Source organism: Neoarius graeffei, chromosome 27 (assembly GCF_027579695.1).
Source record: "Neoarius graeffei isolate fNeoGra1 chromosome 27, fNeoGra1.pri, whole genome shotgun sequence".
Taxonomy (NCBI): Eukaryota; Metazoa; Chordata; class Actinopteri; order Siluriformes; family Ariidae; genus Neoarius; species Neoarius graeffei.
The window spans coordinates 36,864,385-36,887,070 of NC_083595.1; the positions used below are offsets into that span (position 1 = coordinate 36,864,385).

The 22,686-nt window shown below is 41.8% G+C and overlaps 1 protein-coding gene across 3 annotated transcripts in view; it reads right to left on the reverse strand.

The window, feature by feature from the left end:
* The window catches only part of dpy19l3 (dpy-19 like C-mannosyltransferase 3), a 184,682-nt gene that overhangs the window by 68,514 nt on the left and 93,482 nt on the right, over positions 1-22,686 (reverse strand). For all 3 annotated transcript variants that reach the window (XM_060911429.1, XM_060911428.1, XM_060911427.1), the window contains exons 13-16: positions 16,620-16,742; positions 7,479-7,590; positions 1,850-1,906; positions 1,372-1,454 (exon numbers count right to left, since the gene is read on the reverse strand). In XM_060911429.1, the coding sequence (XP_060767412.1) occupies positions 1,372-1,454; positions 1,850-1,906; positions 7,479-7,590; positions 16,620-16,742 (375 nt within the window). The remainder of the gene's footprint in view (positions 1-1,371; positions 1,455-1,849; positions 1,907-7,478; positions 7,591-16,619; positions 16,743-22,686) is intronic.

The window sequence follows — 22,686 nt, forward strand, 5'->3', positions numbered from 1 at the left end:
GCTAATGTATTAAATTTGTCTACTCATCTTCAGTAACTGATTTATCCTGGTCAGGGTCATGGTGGAACTAGAGTATCTGGGTGAGAATACATCACATCACAAGACAACACACTCTTATTCGCACATACAGGGGTGTTTAGAGTCACCAATCCACCCACGCAATGACATGTTTTTGGGAGATGAAAGGAAACCCACATGAACTCATCGAGAGCATGCAAAACTCTCCACAGACCTTCATCTAAGCTCAGAATCAAACCAGGAACGCTGTTTGCTCCGAGATAGCAACACTACTTATTGCACCGCTGTGCCACTCGGATTAGCAGTATTTTCCAAGAATAAATCTACGTGCAGATGTCAGAAAGTTCTGGTTTGACAAAATAACAGAAATTGAGCATCATTTCATCATTCATCCATTCCCAAAAATCCATGGCAGCCCAGATGACATGCGAGAGCTTTTTAAAACTCGATCTCTCCTCTCTCTGTCGCTGACGAACTATTTTTAATACTTTTTGACTAGCTTCACTTCTGCGCCGCTTCATCACTGCCTTCATTTCCGACATTTTCACATTGAACAAGAAGGCAAAAAAAAAAATACATACAAATACAAAGTTTACTGTTTAACCTCTGCTCCACAATCAACGCTGCATTCATTATATGGAGCGTGTTTTGAAATCAGGGATGAAGGAGAATATTTTAAAGTCTGTGGCTCGAGCCAGCTCATTTACTCCGCTCTCTCAGACACTTAGACACAAAAGCTTGTTTTCCGAAAAGAACAGCGATCGCTGATAATCTACATTTGAGACAGAGTGAGCTTTGGGAGTGACAGCACGACTGAAAAGTGATCCCTCGCTTAACTCTTTCATCAGTGGGGTAATTAGCGTGGAGAAAAGGCTTAGCACCACAGCACCAGTCACGGTAACTCCATACTCTAATCCCTAACACAAATTGGATTTTCTTAGCACCAAGAAAACCTGTGTCATGTGCCATCAAACTTCACTCTCTCTCTCTCACACACACACACACACACCCATTGACATGAGCAATAAGAACTCCAGGCCAAATATAATGTTCCTGTTCCATATGATCTCTATCTAAACACACACACACACACACACACACACACACACACACACACACACACACACACACAATACTCCACAAAGCCAATAATAGCAAATAACTCCAGAAAGTCTAATAACAGTCTGAAAATAATTCTGCTCCTTTATTTGGTTTGTAGCCAGAGTTGCGAGGTGTGTATGTGATTAAGTGTCAGTGTGTGTTTTTCATGAGAGAAAACAAAAAGTGTGTTCGGACTTCTCTATTAAATCTGCAGCACATTTTGTTGTAATATCGTATAATATTGTATCTTACCTAATCCAGGTCATCAGCTCCACAGTGTCCGGGTCATAAAATTCTCTCAGCTCAGAAAGTTCTTCTGTCAGTTTGGGCCAGAACTAAAGTACAAAAGCACGTGTGCGTGCGCACACACACACACACACACACACACACACACACACACAGCAAGTGTGAAAGACAGAAAGGTACCAAGATAATGCTACAGATTTAGGAGTACTATAAACCACACACACAAACAGAGACACAACTGCACATTTTATGCTTGATTGCATATTGCAATTCCACTGTTGACAGAGCAGAATTAACCCAGCAGGGGCAAAAATCCTCTTAAAAATAAATGCTTGAAGAGCGCAAGCATTATTTATTTATTTTCCCCCCCCCCAGGTTTCTGTGCATGGCTGTTTGAGCTAAGCACTTCCTGTCACCCTGCTGCCCAGGCAGATTAGCGCAATATGCAAACAGAAAAAATGATCGCCTGCTGCAAATGTATTACCTTGTAATAAAGGAACGCCAGCAGCACAACCGGAACGGAGTACCTGATCAACTTTAGCTGTGGAAAAACACACAAACATGTTAAGGAAGAAAGGAAATAACGGTTTGTTTTAGGTTGTTACTACATTGCCACCTAGTGAGGGGAAATCTGAAATGCAGGCGCTTTGCCGTGGAAAACATCCACTGAAACTCAATCTTCTCTCACAAGGGAGTAATGCAACTCTCAAGATACAGCTTCGCATTGAGATACCATCTATACCCTTGTTTTGTCAGGTTTCAGATTTACACAGATTCCAACGCTTATCTTCCAGAGTGGAGATGTTATCGTGGTGCCTGGTAAAACAAGCACGCGATCTCTCCGAGACCGAACCCCCACCCCCCCCAAAAACCCCCAAACCGTCAGCTATGGATTGGTGTATTATAGTGTATTCAGTACAACGATCCCTGCACAGAAGGATTATCTGCCTGATAATCTTGCAAATCAAAGCTGTAAAACTCCAAAAATATCATTAAAGAAGCCACTCGCTGCAAACCTGCAACATTTGATAGTGAAGGAAAATATCGAGGATGGGTGTGCTGTATTGAAACGCTTTATTTAACCAAACATATGGATAAAAATTTACCAGAATCCACCCATCACTACTACGACTACTACTTCTGATAACTGTGGCTCAGGATGTGCAACTTTTCTGCTGGCCTGCTATTATTTCTAGCCTTATACATGCTATTTATAAGGTTTAAATTGTTTCTAAAGCTAGAATATTATTATACTGCCCGGCCAAAATAAATAAATAAATAAATAGAAATTACAACCCCGATTCCAAAAAAGTTGGGACAAAGTACAAATTGTAAATAAAAACAGAATGCAATAATTTACAAATCTCAAAAACTGATATTGTATTCACAATAGAACATAGACAACATATAAAATGTCGAAAGTGAGACATTTTGAAATTTCATGCCAAATATTGGCTCATTTGAAATTTCATGACAGCAACACATCTCAAAAAAGTTGGGACAGGGGCAATAAGAGGCTGGAAAAGTTAAAGGTACAAAAAAGGAACAGCTGAGGCCCAAATTGCAACTCATTAGGTCAATTGGCAATAGGTCATTAACATGACTGGGTATAAAAAGAGCATCTTGGAGTGGCAGCGGCTCTCAGAAGTAAAGATGGGGAGAGGATCACCAATCCCCCTAATTCTGCACCGACAAATAGTGGAGCAATATCAGAAAGGAGTTCGACAGTGTAAAATTGCAAAGAGTTTGAACATATCATCATCTACAGTGCATAATATCATCAAAAGATTCAGAGAATCTGGAAGAATCTCTGTGCGTAAGGGTCAAGGCCGGAAAACCATACTGGGTGCCCGTGATCTTCGGGCCCTTAGATGGCACTGCATCACATACAGGCATGCTTCTGTATTGGAAATCACAAAATGGGCTCAGGAATATTTCCAGAGAACATTATCTGTGAACACAATTCACCGTGCCATCCGCCGTTGCCAGCTAAAACTCTATAGTTCAAAGAAGAAGCCGTATCTAAACATGATCCAGAAGCGCAGACGTCTTCTCTGGGTCAAGGCTCATTTAAAATGGACTGTGGCAAAGTGGAAAACTGTTCTGTGGTCAGACGAATCAAAATTTGAAGTTCTTTATGGAAATCAGGGACGCCGTGTCATTCGGACTAAAGAGGAGAAGGACGACCCAAGTTGTTATCAGCGCTCAGTTCAGAAGCCTGCATCTCTGATGGTATGGGGTTGCATTAGTGCATGTAGCATGGGCAGCTTACACATCTGGAAAGACACCATCAATGCTGAAAGGTATATCCAGGTTCTAGAGCAACATATGCTCCCATCCAGACGACGTCTCTTTCAGGGAAGACCTTGCATTTTCCAACATGACAATGCCAAACCACATACTGCATCAATTACAGCATCATGGCTGCGTAGAAGAAGGGTCCGGGTACTGAACTGGCCAGCCTGCAGTACAGATCTTTCACCCATAGAAAACATTTGGCGCATCATAAAACGGAAGATACGACAAAAAAGACCTAAGACAGTTGAGCAACTAGAATCCTACATTAGACAAGAATGGGTTAACATTCCTATCCCTAAACTTGAGCAACTTGTCTCCTCAGTCCCCAGACGTTTACAGACTGTTGTAAAGAGAAAAGGGGATGTCTCACAGTGGTAAACATGGCCTTGTCCCAACTTTTTTGAGATGTGTTGTTGTCATGAAATTTAAAATCACCTAATTTTTCTCTTTAAATGATACATTTTCTCAGTTTAAACATTCGATATGTCATCTATGTTCTATTCTGAATAAAATATGGAAGTTTGAAACTTCCACATCATTGCATTCCGTTTTTATTTACAATTTGTACTTTGTCCCAACTTTTTTGGAATCGGGGTTGTAAAAAATCACACACACTTGTATTTCCTTGGACCGCCTTTAGCTTTGATTATGGTACGCAACCACCGTGGCATCGTTTCAACAACTTTATGCAACATTTATTTCCATCCAGAGTTGCGTTCATGGTTCACTGAGATCTTGTATTGATGACGGGAGAGTCAAACCACTCTGTAACATCTTCCCTAGCATCCCAAAGACTTTCAGTGGGGTTAAGGTTGGGACTCTGTGGTGGCCAAATCATGTGTGAAAATGATTCCTCATGCTTCCTGAACCACTCTTTAATAGTTTGAGCCCTAATTTTATTCCCGTGCCATCAGGGAAGAAAAAAAAAAAAATCAATTGATGTGATGATAACCTGGTCATTCAGTACATTCAGGTCGTCAGCCAACTTCATTTTATTGCCCCATAACGTTGCTGAGCCTCGACCTGACCAACTGAAGTAACCCCAGATCATAACACGGCCTCCAGAGACTTATACAGTAGCCTCTATGTGTGATGGGTGCATCATTCCATGAGCTTCCCTTCTTACCTTGACATCACTCAGGAATAGAGTAAATCTGGACTCATCAAACCACATGACCTTTTTCCTTTGTTCCAGAGTCCAATCTTTATGCTCCCTAGCAAATTGAAGCCTTTTCTCCTGATTAGTCTCACTGACCAGTGGTTTTCTTATGAACACACAGCTGTTTAATCCCAATCCTGTGAGTTCTCGTCACATTGTGAGTGTGGAAATGCTCTTACTTTCAGTTTTAAACATGGCTGTAAGTTCTACTGTCGATTTTTTACGATTCAAATTCACCAAGTGTTTAAGTGATCTCTGATCATGATCAGTCAGGATCTTTTCCCATCCACATTTTTCCACGAGGTTGATAGTTCAGTACTATCCTTCCAGGTTTTAAAGTGTATGTAACGCCTTACTGTAATGCTTTAAAATGAATATACACTACCATTCAAAAGTTTGGGGTCACTTTGAAATGTCCTTATTTTTGAAAGAAAAGCACTGTTCTTTTCAATGAAGATCACTTTAAACTAATCAGAAATCCACTCTATACATTGCTAATGTGGTAAATGACTATTCTAGCTGCAAATGTCTGGTTTTTGGTGCAATATCTCCATAGGTGTATAGAGGCCCATTTCCAGCAACTCTCACTCCAGTGTTCTAATGGTACAATGTGTTTGCTCATTGCCTCAGAAGGCTAATGGATGATTAGAAAACCCTTGTACAATCATGTTAGCACAGCTGAAAACAGTTGAGCTCTTTAGAGAAGCTATAAAACTGACCTTCCTTTGAGCAGATTGAGTTTCTGGAGCATCACATTTGTGGGGTCGATTAAATGCTCAAAATGGCCAGAAAAATGTCTTGACTATATTTTCTATTCATTTTACAACTTATGGTGGTAAATAAAAGTGTGACTTTTCATGGAAAACACAAAATTGTCTGGGTGACCCCAAACTTTTGAGCGGTAGTGTATATCATTAATAACGACCAAAATGAATCAATAAAGCGGGGGAAAATAATATTAATTATTTGTTATCCTATTATCAAGCACAAAACTATCTATAAATCACGGCATCCGGATCCCAGAAAAAGGCAGCCTTGCCCCACGGCTAATCTCACATGACGTCAGACGTGGAACCCCGGTTATCTTGGTTATTTTGGTTTATCTGACTCCGTGCTTGTTTACTCACTGAAAGCGGATATTGTTGTTGGAATTTTATAAAAATAATGATGTGCAAGTGCTGTGTTGTGTTTGGATGTTCAAATCCATATACAGCAGGAATTCACGAATTTCCAAGAAATGACACTAATCTAAAGCGACAGTGGGTGAGGTTTGTGCAAACGAAGCAGGCAGATCTCGTGTCACCTACTAATAATAAATCATCAAGCGTTCATCACCACCAGAACGACCACATGGGAATTACTGGAGCAAAAAAGAAACCCGTTTATTTAATAAATGACATTTGATCTGACATTTGGACAGTTCGTCGATTCCCCCATTATCACCCACTTCATATTTTTTCAATATTGACATTGAACAAGTGTACGCTTTAAAGATTAGATTTCTGCATTTATTGAGGTACATGTAAATATTTTCCCTATATTTTGCAGCAACCAGCTTAGAATAAAAATCCACAAACCAATCTGTGTTTCCAATTCTCTCTGGCTGGTGGTGCACTATCGGCGGTGAGCGGGACTGTCGTGAACTGAGTGAACTGGCATCTCTTTCTCGTCTTGGGAGCTTGAAAAGATAACCATTTACTGTGGAATATCCTTGATAATCATCTGCCCCTTCATCTGACATACAAGAATCCCAACCACTATCAGAATTCTCTCCAAAACGTGATTCCATATCGAGACTGGTCTAACCACTGCTGCGTACGGGAACGAAATTGATACCAGGATCTTTGTTACATCCGTGACGTCACGCACCCTTTCAGGATCTTCCGGTTCAGTCTTGGCAGATTCCGTGAAAATCGGCTGATCTTATTAATTTTCCATCAATTTATGGCCTTTTGGATCAGCTATGGTTCAAAAACACATGGTCAATCAACGTTGCTTTGGAAAAAAAAAAAAAAAGGTGTGGTTTAGGAGCATTAAATTCACTTTAATAAATGTGTGGGACAGTTCTTAACCCAATTGCAGCAATTTCAATAATCTCCTTAGTTGTTTTCTTTGCTTGAAACAGGCCAATAATTTGACCCTTTTGAAACACTGCAACGTCTTTTCCATGAGCACTGGATACGTTTCCTGACATGGGTGTTAAGAAATGAGAAGCTACTCACTGCATCAACTCAGGTTAAAAAGAACTGTTGCCAGCTGAAGCATTAAATCACTTCACTAATTATCCAATCAAAGGCTCTTTAGTATTTGATTATTTAAATCTAAATTGCGATTTTTTTTTTTTTGGCCAGACAGCGTAACTGTATATAAATTACTGTCTTTCATGACAGTACATGTTTCTGACTAGTTCTTTCATTTCAGGTTACTTTTAGCATTTCTTTCTGGCCCAGAAATGAGCTCCACCCCATACCTGACCAGCTTTTCAATTTTGAAGGAAGGAATGTAGGAAAATAAAGTTTCAACAAAAGAATGGGGTCAATTCAAGGGAAAAGGGAAGGCTCATCATTAGAAATGCAATTTGCAGCAAAGTGCTCTAAAAATGACAAACTGCTACTTTAATATTGCGCTAGACCAGGCGACGTGCTTCATATCTCACCTTTCCTTCAGTGTTGCAATGGATGACCCGCAGGCACAACATCCACATCTCCTTACCGCACACGCCGAAGGCAGTAAAGGCGCACATATGACCGGTCCACAGATACTTCATCCTGTAGCCAGAGACAATGTCACAGCTTTTCACTGCTTTTGCAATAAAGAACAGCACCAGATGCTGCAGACACATTATCTATGAATGAGCATGCACTCTCAGACCTGTTAGTATTCAAAAGACACCAGGGGGAATTCCGAGTGGGATATATTGCGATCTTTTCAGCAAAATAATTCACTCTGCATTATTGCTTCTGCAGAAGTAGCCTAAACCACCCGCAGCTTGTGGCTTCCACTAATAAGATGGAGATTAAAGATTAGAATTGGTCTGAGTCAGTGGAAGAAAAACTGATAAAAAAAAAAGTTGAATTTCAGCAGAAAGAAGAGGGGAAAGATTCAGAGAGGAGATTTACGAATAATAGATGAGCACAGGAAGATATGTGGAAAAAACAGGGATGTATGAAACTTTATATCAGCTACACCTGACTGGCTTGAATTTTAAATCAAACAAGTTACTGAAGTCTTCTGCAAACTTTTTTTTAATTTGAAAATGCATGTAAAATGCAATGAAACTAACCAGAGAAGGAACGCAGAGGATGGGCCATATGAGAAAAAATAATCAATACTGTATACACAAAGTCCTTTTTTTTTTTTTTAACATACATGAAGGAGGCGGCACGGTGGTGTAGTGGTTAGCGCTGTCGCCTCACAGCAAGAAGGTCCGGGTTCGAGCCGTGTGGCCGGCGAAGGCCTTTCTGTGTGGAGTTTGCATGTTCTCCCCGTGTCCGCGTGGGTTTCCTCCGGGTGCTCCGGTTTCCCCCACAGTCCAAAGACATGCAGGTTAGGTTAACTGGTGACTCTAAATTGACCGTAGGTGTGAATGTGAGTGTGAATGGTTGTCTGTGTCTATGTGTCAGCCCTGTGATGACCTGGCGACTTGTCCAGGGTGTACCCCGCCTTTCGCCCGTAGTCAGCTGGGATAGGCTCCAGCTTGCCCTCGACCCTGTAGAACAGGATAAAGCGGCTACAGATAATGAGATGAGATGAGACATACATGAAGGGATTCTCAATCAGCATCAAACAGATACTCAAATAACGTGTGGCATTCAAGTGATAATTGATTGGTATCAAGAAGCCCAAAGTACGTCAAGAAAACATTCCCCACACCATTACACCACCTCCACCAGCCTGGACTGTTGACGCAAGGCAGGTTGGGTCCATGGATTCCATGTCGTTGGTGTCAAATTCTGACCCTACCATCTGTGTACCTCAGCACAAATCAAGACTCATCAGACAAGTCTTCAACTGTCCAGTTTCGGTCAGCCTGAGCCCAGAGCAGCCTCAGCTTTCTGTTCTTGACGGACAGAAGTGGAACCCGCTGTGGTCTTCTGCTGTTGTAACCCATCTGCTTCAAGGTTCAATGTGTTGTGCATTCCGAGATGCTTTTCTGCTCACCACAATTGTACAGAATGGGTATCTGAGTTACTGTAGCCTTTCTGTCAGCTCGAACCAGTCCGGACATTCTCCACCGACCTCTCTCATCAGCAAGGTGATTCCACCTACAGACTACCACTCGCTGGATGTTTTTCTTTATTCCGAGTAAACCCTAGAGACCGTTTGCTCACAAACTGCATTTGATGATATTTATGAAACTATGAAATAACACATGGAATTATGTGGTAAATGAAAAAAAGTTTCTTTTAGATTCTTCAGCGTAGCCAGCATTTACCTTGATGACTCTTTGCACGGGCGGCACGGTGGTGTAGTGGTTAGCGCTGTCGCCTCACAGCAAGAAGGTCCTGGGTTCGAGCCCCGGGGCCGGCGAGGGCCTTTCTGTGTGGAGTTTGCATGTTCTCCCCGTGTCCGCGTGGGTTTCCTCCGGGTGCTCCGGTTTCCCCCACAGTCCAAAGACATGCAGGTTAGGCTAACTGGCGACTCTAAATTGACCGTAGGTGTGAATGTGAGTGTGAATGGTTGTCTGTGTCTATGTGTCAGCCCTGTGATGACCTGGCGACTTGTCCAGGGTGTACCCCGCCTTTCGCCCGTAGTCAGCTGGGATAGGCTCCAGCTTGCCTGCGACCCTGTAGAAGGATAAAGCGGCTAGAGATAATGAGATGAGATGAGATGAGACTCTTTGCACACTATTGGCATTTTCTTAACCAGCTTCATGAAGTAGTCACCTGGAATGCTTTTCAATTAACAGGTGCCTCGTCAAAAGGTAATTAGTGCAATTTCTTGCCTTCTTAATGTGTTTGAGATCAAACAGTAAATAATAAATAAAAATACAGTAAATGGCCCTCTTCCACAACTGTAGTAATCCATATTATGTCAAGAACCGCTCAACTAAGTAAAGAGAAACGACATTCGTCATTACTTTAAGACATGAAGTGTCTTAAAGTGGTTTTATATACACACACAACTGTGCAAAAGTCTTATGGCGTATTTCACACCTACGTTGTTTGGTCCGGACCAAACGACCAAACGAACCAAATTTCCCTTGGTCCGGACCTTTTGGGTTGGTCTGAATACAAACCACCGAACTCTGGTCTGGACCAAACAAGCGGACCGAGACCGAGCTGCAAGGTCGGACTCGGTCCGGACCAAAGGAACCCTGGTGCGGATCTTTTGGAGGTGTGAAAGCAGACCGGACCTAATCCGACAGTTTTGCTTTTTTGTACCTCGGGAGCTTCCGTCGTTTGTCGAGCATTATGGGAAACAGAGTCTTGACACTCCACCGCAAAGTGCAAACACTGTTTCGGTTGTCAAGGGAACCTTACAACAGTCGTTCAGTCATTCAGACCAGTGGTAGGCTAGACTACAGAGTACAAAAAATGAGTAGGGGGCAAACGTGGGCCGAGGAAGAAACGCGCACCCTTGTGGATATATGGGCAGATGTCCACATATCTGAGCTTTTGGAGAGAACACACAAAAATGCCGACGTGTTTGCTGTATTCAGTGAGAAAATGAAGGAGAAGGGGTTCACGCGCTCCCCAGAACAATGTCGGCTAAAAGTGAAGAAACTCCGTCAGACCGACATTAAAATCAGGGACATTCTTTCAAAAAGTGGCGGTACTAGCGACGCAAAAAAGAAATTTCATCTACTGCGTGAAGAGCCAGAACTGTCACAACATGTGCGCTCATCAGCGCTATCCTCCGTAGCCGCCTTGCCCTTTGTCGTCGTCGTTGATAAATTACTTGTACAACAGCATAGTAATCGCACAATTGTGAAAACAGTAAAAACTGGAAAAAACATATAGCTTTGATGACATTAAAAAGAATAACAGCACGGAAAGCCTCCATGACTACTTTTGAACTTAACGCTTTGTGCGCGTGTCGTCTCTGACCAATAGCTGAACGGCCTCAGGGCGCGTGGCTTTGTTGACAGATTTTGGTCCGCTTACTAAAATGTACAGTGTGAAAGCGAACCGCACCAAAATGAAAAAATAAAAAAAACATTTGGTTCAGACCAAAGCAAGTGAACTATCGAACTATCCTGGTCTGAATACACCCTTAGGCACATGTAAAGAAATACTGTCTATCAGACCTAATGACTGTCTATCAGACCAAAAGTTGTGGATGTAGAATAATTTTCTAAAACTTAACACAGGTAAAGCAGAACTCGTGCTTATCGGCCCCAAATCTCCATTGTCCAAATCCTCCAGTTTCAGTTTTAACATCGATGGTGCAGGTGTTAAATCTTCACCTGTTCTTAGAAACCTTGAAATATTACTCGACCCCCTCACTCAGCTTTGATCCCCACATTAAATCCCTCACCAAGACTGCTTTCTTCCACCTCCGGAACATCGCCCGCCTTCGCCCCTTTCTTTCCACTTAACTCAATTTTGTATCACTGCTATGCAGATGACACCCAAATTTATTTTGCTCTATCACCTAACGATTCTGCCCCCCCTTGAATGTCTCTACCAGTGTATCGACCAAATCAACAACTGGATGTCACAAAATTTTCTCCAGCTGAACACAGATAAAACAGAAGTAATTCTATTTGGGAAAAAAGATGAAAGACTCAGGATTACCACTATTCTTGACACAAAGGGGATTAAAACAAAAGATATGGGTAAAAATCTTGGTGTTTTCATTGACAGCGAGCTAAACTTTGACAGTCACATGAAAGCAATCACTAAATCGGCATTTTATCACCTAAAAAACATGTCCAAACTAAGAGGACTTGTGTCAAAAAATGATCTGGAAAAACTTATACACGCCTTCATCTCTAGTAGGGTTGATTACTGCAATGGCCTTTTCACAGGCCTGCCAAAAAAGACCATCAAACGACTTCAGCTGGTTCAAAATGCAGCGGCGAGGGTTCTCACACGAACAAAAAGAACAGAGCGCATTACTCCAATTCTAAGGTCCCTTCACTGGCTTCCAGTAAGCTACAGAATTGACTTTAAAGCATTGCTGCTGGTCTACAAATCTCTAAATGGTACGGGGTCCAATTACCTCTCTGATATGTTGCAGCGGCCTAACCCAATCAGATCTACCAGATCGCAGCAGTAAAATTTACTGGGAAAACCTGTTGTTAAAACAAAAGTGTGGTGAAGCAGCTTTTAGCTACTATGCAGTACAGCTATGGAACCAACTGCCAGAGGACATCAAAAATGCTCCTGCTGTTGGCAGCTTCAAATCTAGACTAAAGACCAAGCTGTTCTCAGAAGCTTTCTGCTAACTGATTAATATCATCATCTTTACATGTTTTAAACTTTACTTAACTTTTATTCTATTTTATTCTGCTGTTATTTACTGAACTTTTACTTCATTTTATTATTTTATTTCTACTATTGTTTAATTCTTATTTTTTTTCTCTCTTCTTCCCCCTTTATTTTATGTAATTTTATTTTCTATTGTTTGCTGTTTTGCTTTTACCTCTGTAAAGCACATTGAACTGCCACTGTGTATGAAATGCGTTATATACAGCCCCGCCTAGCAGTATTGGCACCCCTTAATTTTATTCACAACTTTTGTAATATCTCCAGAAATAAATGGAAATGGACACAATTTGCAATACCAAGATCTTTTAATTGAAGGTCCAAAGGAACTGAAAAGTTGTTTTCATTCAAAATAGGCATTTTAATTTCTAAGACAACAAAAAACAGAAATACAGCAGGTGCAGGAATATTGGCACCCCTCCTTAGTATTTGCTTGCACACCCTTTGGCAGCGATGACGGCCTCCAAACGTTTCCTGTAGCCATCAATGAGCTTCTTGCATTTGTCTTGTGGTATTTTCTCCCACTCTTCCTTCGCTATGCGCTCTAGGTCATGGATATTTGAAGGATTCCTTCTGCCAATGGCAGATTTCAACTCCCCCCAAAGATTCTCAATTGGATTGAGGTCAGGACTCATTGCTGGCCATTTCAAAACAGTCCATTTTTTCTTTTCTAACCATTTTTGTGTGCTTTTAGATGTGTGTTTGGGGTCTTTGTCCTGCTGGAGTACCCAAGATCTTCGCCTCAAACCGAGCTTTCTTACACTGGGCAGGACATTTTGCTCCAAAATCTGTTGATAATCTTCAGATTTCATAATACCTATGACACGGGTAAGGGCTCCAGTCCCAGATGCAGCAAAGCAGCCCCACAGCATTATTGATCCTCCACCATGCTTGACTGTTGGTAGGGTGTTCTTTTCTTTGAATGCTTCATTGCAGCGCCTGTAAACATACTGCCTGTGAGAATTCCCAAAAAGCTCTACTTTTGTCTCATCTGTCCACAGGACATTTTCCCAGAAGGACTGTGGCTTGTCCAGGTTCTCTTTCGCAAACTCCAGACGCTCCTTTTCGTGTCTTTTTTTCAATAATGGGGTCTTCCTTAGCCTCCGCCCATGTAGCCCTGCTGTGTTGAGTGTGCGCCTTATGGTGCTTCTTGAAACAGTTACCCCAGACTGTTCCAGGTGGGCCTGCAGGTCCGTAGATGTTAACTGAGGTGATTCTGCCACCAATCGCACCAACCTTCGACGACTTCTATCATTGATTTTTCTCTTACCCCCATGCCCGGGGAGGTTCTTGACAGTTCCATGCTTCAAATATTTCTTAATAACATTACGCACTGTTGACACAGGGATACCAAGCTCTTTGGAGATGGCTTTATATCCTTTGGAGCTCTTGTGTTTGTCAACAACTGCATTTCTTGTTTCTTCAGACAGCTCTTTTGTCTTCACCATTGTGAAAAAGGGACTGAGTGAAACAGTTGGTTTTTCAAAACACAAATCTCATCATTCATTGGCCATTTCATGTCACATGGGCACAGACAGGTCTTCACAGGTGATTTCTATTTGTAATTTACCATAGGTGAGTCAAATTAGGTTTAGTTAGGTTAGGTTTTAGGACTAACAGCAAAGGGTGCCAATACTAGTGATACAGCAAGATTTACCTTTTTCATTTTTTTCACTCTAATTGTTTATTTTTTTTTATTTTGTTGATACTTTGCTCTTTTATATTAACCACGAGCTATCTGTAGAAAAATTCTGCATCACTACATCACTTTTGTTCAGGAGATGCTTAACTTTAAGTACATAAACTTCAAGGGTGCCAATACTACTAGGTGGCACTGTAAATAAACTTGCCTTGCCTTGCCTAGTGATGCTCAAATGTTGGTCCACTCCTTCATTATGTCCCACCTAGATTATTTTAACTCCCTTCTCATTGGGCAGCACGGTGGTGTAGTGGTTAGCACGGTCGCCTCACAGCAAGAAGGTTCTGGGTTCGAGCCCAGCGGCCGGCGAGGGCCTTTCTGTGTGGAGTTTGCATGTTCTCCCCGTGTCTGCGTGGGTTTCCTCCGGGTGCTCTGGTTTCCCCCACAGTCCAAAGGCATGCAGTTAGGTTAACGTAGGGCGGCCTTGGGCTGAGGTGCCCTTGAGCGAGGTACCGAACCCCTGACTGCTCCCCGGGTGCTGTAGTGTGGCTGCTCACTGCTCTGGGTGTGCGCGCGTGTGTTCACTGCTTCAGATGGGTTAAATGCAGAGGATAAATTTCACTGTGCTTGAAGTGTGCATGTGACAAATAAAGGTTTCTTCTTCTTCTTCATTTGCCTTCCTACTAAATCCCTTCACAGACTACAATACATTCAGAACTCTGCACCGAGACTCATCACCCATCCCAAACCATCTGTTCATACCCAGGGGCTTCAAAGTTTTGGAGAATAGCAGGGTACAAATAATTTACAGCAGGGTGCAAAATGGTAAAATGTCTGCCAGCGGCAGACATAATGCACGCAAAGCGTGCAGGGATGGATGGATGGATAGATAAAGATATGCAAGTACGAATTTTTCATGGGGCGGGATGGTTTGGAACAGGCCATCTAAAATTGGGATAACATTTACCCGGGACGGGTATTTGAGGCGGGTCGTCTAGCTTAAGCTTGATTAGCGTTGTTACGCACGCCAGTGTTTCCCACAGAAATTTTGGAGACTATGGGGGCAAGCCATGGGGGAGGCGCGGGGGTTGTTTAAAATTGAGTGATATGTTAAATATTAAGTTATTACTGAAAAACTATTGATTAAAAAAACAGACACTGAGAAATGGTCCTATAAACAACTTTACCAATATAAAAGATTACCAGGACTACAAAAATGCAGAAAAATAGGCTTTACTTATCCAAATGCTCCTGTTGGTTCAAAAGTTAAAGTGCAGAGAACCTCACAGCACAACATGAAGTTACCTTAAAATATAATATAAATGCCTCAGCTTTCATGTAAGAAAAAAACCTATTAATACTAGTACTGTGTGCAGGCAGTCTCTCCTGAAGACTAAATTAAACAATAATTATAAACTAATAAAATAAATGGCTCAAGCTTCATAGAAGAAAAAAAAAAAACAATTTGAACAGACTCTCACAGTATGATGCTGAAGCTGCCTAAACAATGGAAAATAAAATACCATTTTGGCAAAAACGTTGGCATCCATTAATTTCTTGTATTAAGTAAAAAAATATGTTGCCAGATACTGCTGACATTTTACAGCCCAAAATATGTTCAAAACCCGCCAAAATGCACTTAAAACCGCCCAAATTGGGCGGGAAACCGCCCAATCTGGCAACACAGGTGGCAGTAATGGCTGCACTCATGTCAAGGATGTAAACACAATCTGGCAACACAGGCGGCAGTAATGGCTGCACTCATGTCGAGGATGTAAACACAGTTGACGCGGCAACGGACATACATGACATAGTGGATGTAATTTACGTTCACAACTTTTTTTGCTGTCAGAAATATTTAATATTAAATTTTGTGACTCGACTGACAATAGCCGGCGGCATAACAAGCCATAGCCGGCGATTTGCCGCCGGTGACCGGCTACTTTTGAGACTGCTGCATACCGTATCACCCCCATTCTTTCTCAGCTTCACTGGCTACCTGTTCTGTCCCGCTCTCTCAGATCCTCTAGCCATAATCTCCTTGCTGTTCTTCGCACTAGACTCTGTACCCTGGGTAGCAGGTCCTTCAGTGCCACGGCCCCCAAGCTCTAGAACTCCCTTCCTCAACCCTTTCTTCAAATCTCATCTCAAAACCTTTCTATTTCATGAACGTTTCTCCACCAGTGCATAAACTCACCACTCTTTCGCAACTCCTTTTTTTTTGTGCTGTTTTCTCTGACCTATGTAAAGCGACCTTGAGTTTGAGAAAGGCGCTATATAAATGTAACTTATTATTAGGGATTAGTGAACGAGTGAGTGATTTCGGACACAGGGAAAAAATAATGTTTTAAGGTAGCTACACATTTTCTTTATAGTTTTGCTGAAACAATGATCGTTGAAATCGAATCCAGTTGACAAGTTTGGATCGTCCACTTTAGTCACTTTTAACCACCGACAATCATAAATAGCTGACATGCTAGAATAAGCCAGTAGGCGTGTTCCTGACTGCATGTTCGCACTGTAGAGATACTCTGTTAACTCTTTGTAGAGCTTCCCAAATAAAGTGTTTCTTACTCAAGTTACAATTTCTACCAGCGTCTTATATGTACACCAGTATACCATTTTACACCACTACTCGTCAGCTAACAGAAAAGCATGGTGTCCCTTGTATGGAGTTCAGTTTCTGTTCTCAGGACTATCTGGTTCTGAATCTTCCTCTTTTTACCTCATGGTGGAGAAAGCCAGCAGGCCAAAGAAGATTGTGTGTAAAAGGTTGTAGGCAACGTCTGGACGCATGCTGAATACAGTCTCCTCTGGGACTCCAGACATTCGTCCAGCTCCAGACTCTCTAGACCAGACAAGCAGGAAAAAAGAAATATAGAAAGAGAAAACGTCAAAAAGAAGGAGTCACTATGAGTGATTCCATGACTGGGGAGCCATTTAGTTTGTGTGACGCTAAAAATAAATAAATATATAAAGGGACGTTATTTTATTTTTCAGCACTGAATTTAAAAAAAAAAAAGAAAAAGCAACTGACGATTCAAAAACTGGTTAACCCATCTCACATAGTAATATCGCTGATGATATATATTTTTTTAAAACAGGTTCTTTGCAGGGCGGCACGGTGGTGTAGTGGTCAGTGCTGTCGCCTCACAGCAAGAAGGTCCGGGTTCGAGCCCCGTGGCCGGCGAGGGCCTTTCTGTGTGGAGTTTGCATGTTCTCCCCATGTCCGCGTGGGTTTCCTCCGGGTGCTCCGGTTTCCCCCACAGTCCAAAGACATGCAGGTTAGGTTAACTGGTGACTCTAAATTGACCGTAGGTGTGAATGTGAGTGTGAATGGTTGTCTGTGTCTATGTGTCAGCCCTGTGATGACCTGGCGACTTGTCCAGGGTGTACCCCGCCTTTCGCCCGTAGTCAGCTGGGATAGGCTCCAGCTTGCCTGCGACCCTGTAGAACAGGATAAAGCGGCTACAGATAATGAGATGAGATGAGATGAGATGAGATGAGATGAGATGAGATGAGATGAGATGAGGTTCTCTGCATTCACTGGCTGCATTTTGCTCTTAAATGTGTAATCATGTTGAGGTTTTTAGCAGAGAATCACACAGAATATAGCTAACCAGCATGTATGCTAATGGTATGATGACGTTACATAAAATATTTTTAAATTGACTATTTATTTTCAATCTATAATTCGGGTAAAAAGGTTGTATGTTCTATGTAGCGTCCTCAGTCAAGATCACTGAAAATTCATCTCATCTCATTATCTCTAGCCGCTTTATCCTGTTCTACAGGGTCGCAGGCAAGCTGGATCCTATCCCAGCTGACTACGGGCGAAAGGCGGGGTACACCCTGGACAAGTCGCCAGGTCATCACAGGGCTGACACAGACAACCATTCACACTCACATTCACACCTACGGTCAATTTAGAGTCACCAGTTAACCTAACCTGCATGTCTTTGGACTGTGGGGGAAACCGGAGCACCCGGAGGAAACCCACGCAGACACAGGGAGAACATGCAAACTCCACACAGAAAGGCCCTTGCCGGCCACGGGGCTCGAACCCGGACCTTCTTGCTGTGAGGCGACAGCGCTAACCACTACACCACTGTGCCGCCCTCACTGAAAATTAAAAAAAAAAAGACAGAAAGAAAGAAAGGAAGGAGGAAAACGAGTATTTACATTTCTTCCTGCTTTGACCTCCAGGAAATTCAGATGATGCAACGTCCTTTTGAAAACGTGGCTTAGGGAATATTTCAAATATTTGATAGGCTTGAACGTGTTCGAGTAACAGGATTGAGTGAAGTTTAAAATAAAAAATATATATACGCTTTCATAACCTACAAGGGCTGACTCATGGAAAATGACATGTTAAATGGATTCGCACATTATTGGGGGAAAAAAAAAAGCTTTTCAAAGTATTTTAATGACTTTACTTCAAGGAAACATGTAGATAGGTTTTAGCATCGTTCATGTTATTTATCTGAAGAATGTACAGAGGTTGTTATAAAGGACACTTTAGCTATGTTTAAAATGTTTTTTACTTTATATACGGTACATATGCGTCAATGGGATGCAGATGGTGCCCCAATCGTGGAATCTCCCACAGAACTCTAATTATTCAGCGTTTGTATAAATACGCAGGCGATTATAGGAAATCGCGTGCGCCGATTGGTCAAGAGATTCTGACCATTTCTTGATAATCACCTCCAGCGATTCGGCAAAATGGCGTCCAATCACCTTTGTCACTGTAAGTGCGGAAGAATTAGAAATGATGAAAGAAAATGCTGTTCCTAAAAGCACTAAAGATGCGACGAAGTTTGGCCTAAAACTACTCAAAGGTAAGGTGGGATTGTGATTTATTTTATCGATTTCAAAACAAAGTATTTTATGTGACTCGGCATAGATAAGTGACAACTCTGCGCGCATTACATTTGCATGACTAAAATAAAAAAAATTTTTTAATAGGATTTTTTTTTTGTAAATAATCATCTGGGTATTTATGATAAAACAATGATCCGCCTCAGGCTCCGTGAATATTGGTGAATAATAACCTCAACTTCGTCTCTGTTATTATTTAAATAATATTGGCTGGCTTTTTTTTTTCCGAGTCGAAGACTTGTTCAGTATCATGCTAGCTGAATGGAATATATCTGATATACTACGAAAAAAGCGCCAGCCAATATTATTATTATTATTATTATTATTATTATTATTATACATTCCTTTCAGGTGTTCAACGCGTCTTTCTCTTTCAAAATTCTCTCAAAATCTTCCGTATTTAACAAAGCAAACTTTGCGGCCATGTTCGTTTACAAATTGTCACAGTCGCTCGCTAGCACGGAAGTTTTACGGCTCTGATGTGTGACGTCACGTTGTCTTGACAACCATGCAATATCCTAAACCATATTCAACACTCGTTCTCTACTGGGTAGAGTGGCGTAATACACGTAGGATATGCGATACGCTAACAATATTGCATGCTATCAAATGAAATGAATGAAGGGAATAGAACACGTGTTTTTATTCCATGGAAAAAGTGTCCTGTATGTATAATAATTCCTGATATTCACTTCACCTTCTGGGAATAACTGGTCATTAATTACATATGAGAGAACATGGATAAAACACAGTCTGTGAGCAAAAGCGTGGACCCATGATGAATGTGCAAAATCTATTCAGTACTCCGATACCTATACTAGAAAGATGAGCCATTTTAAAGTAAAGATTGCGCTCAATAACTTAAGGATTGTTTGACTGTTTCTCTATGGGACCTATTAACCCATTGACGCCTGAAACGCCTGCAAAAAAACGTCTGCAAATGCCTAAGCCAGTTTTTAGAAAAGGTCCCCATCTGCCTGAGGGTTTTCTGAAATAAAAATAATTAATTGAAAACGCCTATGAAAAATTCAATATCTCAGCCTCTGAAGCACATACTGTAAAGACATGAAATAAGTTGCATTTAAAAGATAAAATTCTCTGCTTTTATTGGATCATGCTCATTCAGCATTAACACTAACACATTTGTTAACACATAGTTGAGTCTTGAAAATAATGACAAATCAACAATGTTGCGTTATGCAACAACCGGCATTTGGGGCAATGTTGCGTTATGCAACAACTGGCGCTGGGGCAATGTTGCGTGACGCAGCATCTGGCGTCAATGGGTTAAAGGTCATAGGCAATGGTTGGAGGTGAAACGTAGAATATCAACTTTATTGTCTAGAAGAACGACCCAAAAAGCGAATTCAGTCTTCCTGGTGTCTAATTTGCATCCTAAAATTGAATAAAACGGTTAAAATATACCGTTTTGCCCAATTTCCGAAGGTTTGTTTACATCTCACTTATGCGCACTTTCACCGCCAGGGGACCGTCGTCGTGACATCATTTAAGCCAAACAGACTGGGAGCAGTTCTGTGTTTACCTGCGAACCGAGCACACGTGTACGGACTTTGGTCGTGAGCGGTTGTGTAAAATGTCTGAAAGCGATAGCGATTTTGAAGTAGGAACTCTGCAAATTAAATATCGAGAGGTGAAACCGTATATGTATGAACCTATGGCCGCTGAGAAGCAATCGGTGAATGTGGCTCACTGGTTTGACCGTGCGGCCTCGGAATCGGACAGCGTCTCGGCCGACTCTGATCGCAGTGACGCCGGACCTCAACAAGACTCGCGCCCAAACGATTTATCCTGGTAGTTACGATAAATTCCTGCTTTCGTCGTAATACTAAATAAGAGCCCTTTTGAAGAATAATTAAACCGCCCTCCCTAGTGGATATAGGGAACGATTACCGGACAGCGCGCCGGTAGGCCACGTTAGCCTGCCATCCGCGGCATTATACTATTTATAGCCGACTCTAAGCGAGGAAATATCCCTTTGTCTCATTTCCACAATGACTGTACAGGATCCCTCAGGATTCTTGACTTGTCAATTGCAAGCAAAAGTAAAAATGTTTACCTCCAATCTTCTCCTTTTTGCTTGAGCGTTGCTGCTCCGTTTCTTCTTTGACTGCTTGATTTTGTTTCACGCGCACAATCCACTCTCTCCGCCTCGTCTCCTCTTTTGGAAAAAGCCAACCCTCTTGCCCCGCCTCTTCTCCTTTTTCGGAAAAAAACAATCCTCTCGCTCCACCTCTTCTCCTCTTCTAGAAAAAGCCAACCCACTCTCTCTGCCTCTTCTCCTCTCTCGGAAAAAGGTAAAAACTTCTTCCTGAACCGGTCCCGTTGTTACAGTTCACTGCACAACAATAAGGCATGGCTTTTCTTTGGAAATTCCTGAACGCACGTCTGCACTCAAGCCGAACGGCAATGTAAAGCTAGCCGCACACTACGCCGATTTTCAGCGTACCGAGCCAACTGAAGTCGCGAGTCAGGCATAAAGACTAGTTTTCAATGGTACCGACTCATCTCACAGCCGATTCGAAAAACTAATCAGGAGCCAGACTGATCGGCGAGAGTCACTAGCAATAGCCAATCATATCTTTCGCATAGAACACGTGACATCATTAAACACAATTTCTAGCGCGAGAAATACGTGTTGGTAGCACCTAATGCAGGTATATACTGTAATTCCATAGACTGAAGCTTTATCCATAGACACAGTGGGCTGGAAAGCCACTCTGCTCAAGTTGTGTGGCTGAATTCCAAATCGCTTTAACTCCCCTATATAAGTGCACTATTTAAGGTTGGAAATAATAGCTCATGCAGCCTAGATAGTGCGCTACATATTCCATGTTGTGTCATTTGTAATTCAGCCTGTAGCATCTTCAAGTGTTGGATTTAACAGTAACTATATCCAATAGCCAATCACAAAGCTATTAAGTTGTCACGTGATATTTAGCGGAATGTTTGTTATGATGCTTAGTTCGCATAATCTCGTTTGGTGTCGCTTCAATCGCGACTGCACTCGTCAACAGTCGTGAGTTAGTCGGGGATATGTGCGTGCCCTGTCGGGAGTCGGCTCTGAAATGGGTCGGTTCGGTACCGTGTGGATCGGCGTAGTGTGCGGCTAGCTTAAGTAAACGGAAGTGGACTCAACTCAAGCGGTTTGTTTGTCTTAAATGACGTCACGTGCCGAGGGGGTCACGAAAATCGCCGAACAGAAATTCGCCACGATCTGCGCTAACTTATTTTAATTATTACTTCTTAACACCACTTCTTGGGACCAGAAGAAAATTACAGAGGTTTTTTTTTTTTAACATATAAAGTTTCAAATGTGCATAAAATTAAAACCATTGCCTATGAGCTTTAAAAGTTCTACAGAGATACCTAGAACAGTGTTTTCTGTCAGAAATAGCTCCAATTAGGACCAAGATTAGCTCTTACCACTTTCAAGAGTGTACATGTATATGCTAACATAACATTACATGAGACCTTTACTGTTTCAGATTTGTTTTTAGTGATTTACTCTCAGTAAGGTTTTACTGTTCTGGCTATTTATCAAAATTTCATGTCTCCGGTTGTTCACACGAACCATGTACAATTCCACCATCTTCAACACAGGTTATTCTTTCCGGTAACGCAGGGGAAAAAAAAAAAAATCAAATCAAAACAGGGTTTGTTTGGGAATGGCCTACAGAACCGAGTCAAAAGTTTGCACACCCCTACTCATTCATCGTTTTTTCTGTATTGTGCCATTTCCTACACTGTAGAACATACTGAAGATATCAAAACTATGAAATAACAAATGGAACTAGGGCTGGGCGATATGGAGAAAAAAATATATCTCGATATATTTTTGCTATATCTCGATATACATCTCGATATCTATGCAGGAAAAACAACCCCCAAAA